This window comes from Atta colombica, unplaced genomic scaffold, assembly GCF_001594045.1.
Source record: "Atta colombica isolate Treedump-2 unplaced genomic scaffold, Acol1.0 scaffold141, whole genome shotgun sequence".
Taxonomy (NCBI): domain Eukaryota; kingdom Metazoa; phylum Arthropoda; class Insecta; order Hymenoptera; family Formicidae; genus Atta; species Atta colombica.
The window spans coordinates 77,524-88,083 of record NW_017259230.1 but is presented as its reverse complement, the minus strand read 5'-3'; the positions used below and the strand labels follow the sequence as shown (position 1 = coordinate 88,083).

Below are 10,560 nucleotides of genomic sequence, written 5' to 3'. Positions count from 1 at the left end.
CATGTTTCTTTATAGCTTATACCTCAACGTAATTTTTTACGCGCACAGATGCATGTTTGATACATTTATGCCTGTTTCCGTCAATGTACATAACTTCAATCTTGGTTTAACTTACTCTATCTTTTCTAGTTTTAAGAATTCAAAGAAGAAGTATAAATTGAATCAAAATTAAAATTAATTTCATTGGGCATTAATATATATCTCTATTTTAATCTTAATTAAAATAAGCTATGCCGTTTTTCTTTTTTTATGAAAATTACTTTGCATAATTTTATATTCTTTACAAATTTAATTAATTTTATTTAATTTATATTGTTTATCTTTAATAGGAAACGTCATGTGTTGCTCTTGAGCATAAATTGGATGATGCACGAAGAGCACACGAGGCTCTCATGGTGGAGAAGGGTGACACCATGAATCGATTGGCGCAAGCATTACAAGACAGTCAAACTCAATGTCGTAATCTCATGACTACTAATAACGTTCAGCAGGTGATGCAGCTGCAAGCGCAAGTAAAAATGTTAACTCAGGAAAAAGAAGATCTGCATAAAAACGTACAAGACTTGCAGGTAATTTATTTTTTACAACTTTTTAAAAATAGAATATTAATTATAAGAAACTGATTTAGTGAGTAAGTTTCTTATTTATTAATTATTTGTAGAACAAATTGGATCTAATTAAAAACGACGTTGCGCAATACGATTCGTTATTGGCTACTCTGGAAGATGGAGAATCTGACTCGATTAGACAAATGAAATTAGGTGAACTTTATAATAAATCAAAATCGAAACCCGTTGATGACATTACAAACAAATTAAAAGGTGAACTACGTATGTAAGTACCATTTAAATATATTTATCATTTAAACGTTTATTTTTTATTAAATATTGTATTAATCTTGCTGTTTATTTTTTATGCGATGCTATTTTTGTTTAGGTGTATAGCTGGTCAAGCTGTAAAAAGAAAAGAGATAAATCGTTTAGAAAATACTTTGTCACAGAAAGAGAAGGAATTAAATGAAGCTTTGATATTAGCTGACACATATCACCAGGAAATAGCACAGAAGGCAAGCGAATTAATGAATGCGCGCAAGCGAATTAATGAATTAGAAGAAGAATTAAAGTCTCTATTAACGGACGAAGCCATGAAAGCAAATGCTAAAATACAAAAACTTTCACATCATTTAAATGATGTGAAGAAACAGTGTGAGTTACTACGCAACGAAAAGATTAATTTGGAACAGAAATTAGAGGAGGCTTTAGCTGTTAATCAGGACAAACTCAAGAAAATGCATCAGGAGACCATGGAGCAACAAGAAAAAGAAGCCATCGATGAATACAACAAAGAATATTTGGAGATACATGCTAAAGCCGTAGAAAGAGTAAAACAAGAAGCACAAATAGAAATAGTACAATTGACGTAAGTATCGTTTTTAATTAGATTTGTCTTTATATAATTTCATAAAAATATTAATAAATATTATTAATAAATGCAAATATATACAAATGGAATTTCTATATTTAGTGTACAATTAGAGCAAACACAAAAAGAATTAGATCGTGTAAAAGAATTATACATAAATATTTGCGGGACGAAAGAACATTTAATAAACGAGCATAAAAACGAAATTAAAATGCTGAAAAATAAATACGCTGCAATTGAATCACATCAGAAAAATATGGAGAAATTGGAGAACGAATTACAAACGCAGATTAAATTGTGTAATAAGTTAACTAAGGAATGCGAGGACTTCAAAAGTAAAATAATCGAATTAGAAAAAGATCTAGCATACGAAAGAAGAAAAAAGGAAGACCATGTAAAAAAAATACATTCAGAAATAGAAAGAGGTAAGTATTCATATAAAGTAATCATATAAAGCAAGAAATTTGAAATCTTTTGCACGGAAAGTATGATGAATGTCTCAAATTTTTTAAAAATTTACTATTCTATTTCAAGCAAAAGAAGAAGCATTACATGAATTACGAAATGCCCATCCAAATCAAGAAATAAGTTTTCTTTTGCCAGATCATTGTTCTGAACATCTAGAAAAAATTAACCAGGTATAAAATAAGTCAAGCTTACAAACTTTAAAACTTTGAAATTATATAAAAAGTTGTTATATTTGAGATTCAATTATATTTTATATATTTAAAAATCTATTCTTTATGCTCTGAATAATATCATTCTATTATAGTTAGAGGAAGATTGCAAACGCTTGGAAGAGAAACTTCAAATTGCTGTGCAAGAACAGAAAAAGTTATCCGATTATCAAACCGAATTAGATGACGCCAAATTAAAAATAGCGCAAATGGAGATCACGCAGGAATCATGGAAGAAGAAATACGAGAAGATTGCTAGTGAAAGAAAGGATCTTCTCGCAAAAATTTCCAAACTAGATTTGGAATTATTAAATTTGAAACGCACTGCGAAATTGGAAGATTCAGATGATGTAAAGTTGAAAATTTCTCGGTTTCAAGCGGAGAACGATACACTGAAAAATCAATGTGACAATCTGCTCAGTGAAAGAAATAGTTGTAAAGAGAAAATCTCTGAACTAGAAACTGAACTCTTTAATGAGAGAAGAAAAATTAATAATTTCGAAGGAAGGTTGCGGAAAAATGGCGAAAGTACATTAAACTCGAAGAGTGAGTTAGAGAAAGAACCTTCTCATTACAAAGATTCAGTCGCACAATCCAGGTTAAGTAATTCGAAAGAAGGACGAATGAACGAATTAGCGGCATTGGAACAGAGGATACAACAACTCGAACATGATCTACGAAGTAAAGACGAAAAACTGAGCAGACTATTAAAAGATTTCAAGAAGATAAAAGACGAGAGAGATCAGCTAGTAGTGAAATTGCGAAATCAAGCCAAACAATTTGAACAATTTGTCAAAAGTCAGAATAAAGTATCTGCGGAATTGAATCTGTCTCCCCGCAGTACGGGCGATAGTACTGACTTTCAGAAGATGAAGGAGATTATGGCGAAAGAGGTACGAGAAGAAATGGAACAGAGAGTAGCAAAAGAACTCAGAGGAATTGGAGAACAGAATAGAAAAGAGCTAGAAGAATTGCAAGGAAAGTACAAAACTACTATATTAGAGTTGCAAAAACAGTGCAGCGAGAAAGATCAAGAGATAGAAACTCTACGAAAGGAGATAAAAGAAGAGAAAATGAAAGTCGATCAAATCAGTCAAATTATAGGAAGCAAAGTAGAGACCTACAGCCAAGAGTTCCAAGCGCGAAGACTATGTATCGAGAAATTGACCATGGCTTTAAAAAAGAAAGAGAACCAAGTTGAGGAGGATAGAAATTACATGGCCGAAATAATGACAAAATGGATGGCTGAACTAAAAGAGAGTAAAGCTAAGGAAAAGGAGAAAGATGAGGAGATACAAAAGTTGAAATTCATCGAGGAAAAATTAAACGTTGAACTCAAGACATTGATGGAGAAACAAAAGCATTTGAAGAACAAATATCGAAAAGCGAAACAGACTGCGAATAATTACAAGGTGCGTATATAAAAATCAACATCTATCAATTTTTTTGTTTCCAAAAGACATATAACGTGTTTGAATTTTAGAGCCATGCAGAGAATAATCGGGAATTTCTATTGCGTGAATGTAAACGTATCGAGGAAGGATACAAAAAGGCCATCGAAGAAGCACAACAAAGCTGTCTAGCGCACGACGAGCAATATACTACGAAAGCCAAGAAGCTTGAGCAGCAACATGTAGAAAAAATGGAACAAATGCAACTTACACTGAAGTACAAAGATAAATGTTGAAGTACGTACTAAGTATTCTTTAAATATATGCAATATAGCTTTCCTTCGGCTAAGATAAAGCGGTAGTTACAGAGGCTAGATACCTTCTTTGTCTTTAATTTAAAGCACATTATTGTACAACAATATATTAGTGGAGTTTTTAATGTTAGGGACCAATGTACGCGTAAGTAAATCATATGATACCGGTAAAATTATTATATCGCGTTTTGCTTGCCAATCTCGATGAAACGGCGGACGTTAAATATAGCTGTAAAGCTATATACATCTGAAGTACAAGTGTCTGGTAAATCATAATGTAATGCTATGCATATTATTAGTCAGTAGGAAAAAAATCGTTTTTATAATATAATTAATATTGTATAGTAGAATCTCTATTCTGTAATAATCGTCGGGATTGAAATGCCTCGTTCCCTCTTTCTCATTCCATATCATGCGATTACAACAAATATGTGGAGGAAAAATGGCACAAAGGAACGACTGTTTTTAAAACAAAAGAGATCGACAATAAAGGAAAACAGAATAGAGATGTTCTATTGTACATCACAATTTTATAAATTGTCTATAACTTAAGGCGAAACGGTACACAAGCTCGCGAACAAAAGAGAAAGCTTTAGTCATGTGTTTCCGCTGAGCATTATTATGACATAATAAGCAAGACTGGATCTCTCATTCTTTCTCTCTTTTTCTTCTTACGAAAGTAAGCGTAATAAAGAGAGAAAATCAAAATATAGACTTTAAGAAAAACATTTAATCTTTGACTCTCTTTTCTCATTCTCTTTTTTCTTCCGCGAAAATTATATCTCTACTCGATTAACGTTTATTCTTGAGCATTAGGCAATTATCTATATTTTGTGCGTAAGGAAGCGCACAAACAATATTGGAATAAAACATAGGTATCGTACAAAGTATGATTCTTAGAAAGAAACCCGCACAAACCTTATGGAAATTGAATTTCGATTGAATTGGCTGAAAAATTTGATGAAGATCTTATTGTCTTGATAAAAAGTCTCCATAGATACGACTTCCTACAATGAACTGTTTTATATTCGCCTCTACGAGGCGTCATGTTTCAAAATGAGCTAATACTACAATGTTTTATTTTCAATGAGTATGATGCATTCCTATGTCATTATTTGCATTTTCTATTATATTTTTAAGTAAAAAGTTATAAAAATAATATTGACTTCTCACAAATAAGAGTGTTTGATTATTGTAAGTCTCCTCGTCTCTCACAAATTGAAGTGCTTGTTTATTTTAAGTCTCCTCACTGCTCACAAATTGGGTTGCTTAATTATTGTGAGTCCTCTCATCTCTCACAAATCGATGTGCTTAAATTTTAAAAATTAAGGTATCGACTTCGATATCTTTATATAATAGCTTTTTTTTAAGAAGCAATCAAGTCAATTATTCTCTCTTTTTTACATAAAAATATATACAGAAATTGTAAATATGACGTACAAATGCATCGTACTCATTGAAAATAAGATATTGTAGTATTATTTTGAAAAATGACGCCTCGTAGAAGTGAAACAGTTCATTATATGAATTCATGCCTATGCAGACTTTTTATTAGGTCGACAAGATTTACAACATATCAAATTTTCAGCCAATTCGACTGAAATTCAATTTAAGATTATGCGGAGTCCTTTGCTTTATATATGTGACATGTCTTGTCTAGACGAAATTCTGATTATATTAAACATTTTCTAGAACTAGTACGTTAGACAGCAGGACTGAGTATCAAAGATCTATTTTATCTTTATTCTTAATTAACTTAAAAAGTACATTTAAAAAATAATTAGATCTGAAGCATTCGTCGTATTTTTTATTGAAAATTTGGCGAAACATCTAATTGAATATTCAATTGAAATAATTTAATCGATTCTCCTCCTATTTCTTTCTTTCTTTCTCTTTATCTTTCAATTAATTTACATAATTTTATTACGCAATTGTGTGCAATCTCAGAGAATGGCCAATTACGTATCGGCTTGTAAGAATCGCGGAATATAATATAAATCAAATAAACCTCTATGTATATCTTTTTTTTTACGTGAAGATCTTTGTAAAATTATTCTGACATCGATGTCATACGTTTAAATAGATAAACATTAGTTCACCAGTGTCGTCACTGGATATAGAAAAGTATTATTAAAATTAATTAGTTAATTAATGTATTTTTGTATATGTAGAGTGAATTAATTTATTTTTTGTAATAAAGAATTTATGTCGCTGTCGAAATGTATTGTTGTTGCATTATGTTATTCCAACAATTCTTGTTTTAAGTGTGCAAATTTGTAAACTGTTAAAATTTAAAAGATTATATATATATATATAATATACAGGATGTGTCATTTTAAAGGATCCACTGAAATCTCTCGGAAACACTGCGTTAAATCGAAAAATGTTTCAGACAAAAAAGTTTTGTGACTTCGAGGGGGACATAAGATGGTATCATTGGTTTGACCTTGGGTGGCGTTGCCAAGATAAGGTCACTTTGAATTTTTTTATGGAACTTCTATTTTTCATTAGATCTTATAGCTCGAGAATTTTTTAAAACTCTAATAATAAAATATTTTTTCATTAAATACTTTGCGAGTTATAAGACTTGAAAGTTACGATACCGCCATTAGCCATTATGTCCAAAATCAAAGTGTCCGACCGACGGCTAAAACCTTTTAAATGTTGTTCAGGATAATGACCTGAATAATATTTTTCAAGGTCATTGGAGGTTGTTCTTTTTATTTTCATTTTTGCTCTAAAAATTTATTTCTATGTAGAAATAAAAACAAGAGGTATATACCACCACCTTCAATGACATTGATCTTGACAAATATTATCCAGATATTCTCGAGATAAGCCACAAGAATATCTAATAAAAAATGAGTCCCCCTCGAAGTCACAAAACTTTTGTCTGAAACATTTTTCGATTTAACACAGTGTTTCTGAGATATTTAAATGGATTTTTTATAACTGGAACACCCTGTATGTATATATTTGTATATAATGTAACATTAAAATGTAAAAATATATATACACATATAATCTTTTCTGTTAATGTTACACATTTTACGAAGTATAGATACATATATATGTATGTATCTACATCTTGACGGCGCAATGCGCGATAAAACAGATACTGTATTAAAGAGTTGATTCATTCGTTCCGTGACACCCGATATATATATATCGAGTTGCGCAGCGTCATTGAAATGGGATGGTGCCGGGTGCGTTCTGGCAGGAAGGAACGTTCTGCCGAGTGTGTCTGCTACAGCGACTCTGAGAAAAAAGACGAGTGTTTGTTGAGAACGCTGGCTTCCTCGTGGTTGCATCATGCGAACGTTGTTACTGTTCTGTGCCTTGATCGCGTTATGTTGGTCAACGATTCAACTTCGAAGCGAATTCACCGCGAATTGGATCCTCAATCATGATGCGTCGCTGTCGCTGCGAAGCGCCAGATATAAATACGAAATTAAGACATTCGATGTGCGCGTAAGTTGTCGCATATATTAATATGTTGCATATATTAATTGATACATATATGTTGAACATATCAACATATTATGATACATCTATTGTTAATTTCTATCAAAAAAAACTAATTTTTCTTAAAAAAACTAATAATTAACCATGCATTAATTATTAATAATTAACTAATCAATTTAACATTAACTATTAATTGCGAGATAGTTATATATTCTTTTCTGTTGCAAATAATTGTGTATTAAAACATGTTCCATGTGTATCATCGGTGATTCATGTTAAACTTTTTATTCATATTACTTAATAATATTTTAAATAAGAACAAATATAAGATACACTTTATATCATTGATATAATATATTATATTATATATGTATACAATTAACATGTACGAAATAGTTATCACATCATGTATAATTATCATGGTACACTTGGTCTGAATAAGTCGCGCAAATGCGGTAACAGTAATTAATAATTACGAGATGGTTGTTAATAATTTCTGTTAAATGCAAAACTGATAATTATAAAAAAATTAATATTATTAACGAAAATAAATTCGTTATCTAATAATTACTTATTGATATTACTTATTGATAATTTTATGATATGATTCTCAAGGTGGATCACTTCAGCTTCACTATACAAGACACCTTCAAATTGAGATATCTCATAAATGACACTTGGCGAAAACAGCAAAATGCCCCTATATTTTTCTATACCGGAAACGAAGGCAACATCGAAGTTTTTGCGCAGAATACGGTAAGAGCGATCAGCTGTTTAATCGCAATAATTGATAGAACGCAATATTGCGTTATCCAGTCCATTTAATTAGCTACAGATTATACTTAATAAGCATTTACATTTGTTGTGAATATTTTATTGTGCGTTCCCAATACAATATCTTTCTAACAAGTACAGAGCTAGTGATAAAGCTTCTCAATTATATTCTAATACATAAATACTATAATTATTATAATTGTTATAGGATTATTAATGAAATAAATATAAGTAATATAAATAAAAGTAGACTAATGAGAGTAAATAAAGGGCGCAAATTATTATGAAATAATTCAATACTCTATAATTGGAATGATGTCTTCTTTATTTCAACTCTCTTTGGAGTTCTTAACAATACAAAAATATTGAGAGCTCATATTCATAATGATCAAGTCTTACAAATCGAAGTCACCTATGAAGCGTTACTAATCTGAAAAATTAAAAAAATATCATTAGAATAGAAAATTCAATGAGTAAAGAAAAAATAAATGACCACCGTTAAGAAATGAGAAGAGTGTCATGAAGCTTTATTACATATTAAAAAGCAAAATTAAATACAGATGCGTTGTTAGTATCAAAAATTCATATATACAGATTGTACATATCATGTCCGTATCATTATGATGAATATAATAATTGTCGCTCAAATTATGAATAAATAATAATGAAATTTGAACGACATGTGTTGTTATGTACGGACGTGATCTTAACATGTATCATCTATATGTCTAAATTCTTGATACTACAACATCTGTATTTAATTTTGCTTTTTAATATGTAACACGCTCTTCGTTCCTTAATAGCAAGTTTTAATGATATTTTTTTAAATTTGTCAGATTAGTAACGCTTCATCTTTGTCAATTTATACATAATTGACCATTATCGAAATGAACTATTAACACTTTTGTATTTACATTACTGAAGAAGACTCCAAAATAAATAAAAGTAGGCTAATGAGAATCAGCTCAGATAAAGGACGCGAATTATTATGAAATAATTTAATATTCTGTAATTGGAATGATTTCTTCTTTATTTGAAACGTTCAAATTTTATTTATTTATTTGTATGTTACTTTTATTTATTTATATGTTATTTAATATTTGAGAGTCCATTTGTAATTATTATTAATGAAATAATAATAAATAAAGTAAGAAATAGTTAGTATCGTTAAAAAACTATTAAAATATAACTAACAAAATACTTGATAAAATGTAGAATAGATTGTAGAAAACTATATAATATCTAATAAATAATACAGTATTTAATAAATAAGATTTGTTTCTCTATTTAATCATTTATACATTTTTCATTTATACATTGATTCAAATTTCACTGATTAAATCGTAATTAAATCGAGATAATTTTTTATTTAATAAATAGCTCTCAAAACTACGAAGTCAATATTAAATTAGAGCGATGAGAAGATTGTCACATTTTTTTGGTAGACTGTAAGTTGATTATGTTTCATCTTTATAAAATATCTTTCGAATTTAAATAATTACGCCAAAATGAATGTTTATTGCTAAAATGTATTTGATGATTGTAATGAACATTAAAGTAGATTTAATTCAAGGTTATTAAGTTATTTTATCAGATTATTTTTAGACAAGTGTTAGACAAAAACAATTATTTTATATTGCACCCAATACGAATATCGAACGGTAATTTGTCACAATTTGAAATATAAAAAACTGTCATATTACTAAATTGCTGATAAATCTTGCTAAAACATTACCAGACCTTCAATCTTTTGGTTGAAATATATATGTTATCCCATTTCAATTCTTTAAAAACGAGCTTCATATACTCCGTAGGGCTTTCTATGGGAAATTGCACCGAAATTCGACGCATTAGTAATATTCGCTGAGCACCGTTACTATGGCGAATCGTTACCTTATGGGAACCAGTCCTTTGCAAATTTGCAGCATCGCGGCTATCTGACGTCCCAACAAGCTCTAGCTGATTATGTAGAACTTATCGCACATCTGAAGTCGAAACCAGGATATGAGCGTAGTCCGGTCATAGTTTTCGGTGGTTCTTACGGTGGTATGCTTAGCGCTTGGATGCGCATGAAGTATCCCCACGTTGTTCAAGGGTATGTTTTATCATTGGACAATGATATCTTGTTCATATAGCTGTAAACATACAAGCATAGAAGTGTAGAGAAAATATATCTAAATGTATGCCTATTATATTAAATATATCTAAATATATACTCCGGTAAAAAAAAAGTTATGTAAAGTCTAGCCAAAAAAGCCATTATCTTGGAAAGGGTGACAAATACGGTAAAATGTTACAGAATTATTTCCTCTCGACTAGACCTACGAAAAAAGTCCCATGTTAAAGCTATCAACATTATCGAGAAAATGATCCCAGCATCTAGATTTGTACATAAATTTTTTATCGTGAAGAGTGTACCTATATATATATATTCTATATTTAATGTTAAATGCAGCGATAATTGATCAATAAGATATAAACGTTGTAATTTGTTTAGCTATAATCAATTGTAAATAA

At 30.0% G+C, this 10,560-nt stretch overlaps 2 protein-coding genes across 2 annotated transcripts in view; both read left to right on the top strand.

Moving 5' to 3' along the window:
• The window catches only part of LOC108684964 (centrosomal protein of 152 kDa-like), a 6,892-nt gene extending 2,878 nt beyond the window's left edge, over positions 1-4,014 (top strand). The window contains exons 5-11 of the mRNA XM_018189536.1: positions 330-569; positions 662-834; positions 937-1,419; positions 1,525-1,847; positions 1,957-2,060; positions 2,195-3,511; positions 3,583-4,014. Of these exons, the coding sequence (XP_018045025.1) occupies positions 330-569; positions 662-834; positions 937-1,419; positions 1,525-1,847; positions 1,957-2,060; positions 2,195-3,511; positions 3,583-3,786 (2,844 nt within the window). The 3' untranslated portion in view covers positions 3,787-4,014. The remainder of the gene's footprint in view (positions 1-329; positions 570-661; positions 835-936; positions 1,420-1,524; positions 1,848-1,956; positions 2,061-2,194; positions 3,512-3,582) is intronic.
• Positions 4,015-7,001: 2,987 nt separating this feature from the next.
• The window catches only part of LOC108684985 (lysosomal Pro-X carboxypeptidase), a 6,133-nt gene continuing 2,574 nt past the window's right edge, over positions 7,002-10,560 (top strand). The window contains exons 1-3 of the mRNA XM_018189566.1: positions 7,002-7,275; positions 7,885-8,025; positions 9,858-10,138. Coding sequence (XP_018045055.1) covers positions 7,117-7,275; positions 7,885-8,025; positions 9,858-10,138 — 581 coding nt within the window. The 5' untranslated portion in view covers positions 7,002-7,116. The remainder of the gene's footprint in view (positions 7,276-7,884; positions 8,026-9,857; positions 10,139-10,560) is intronic.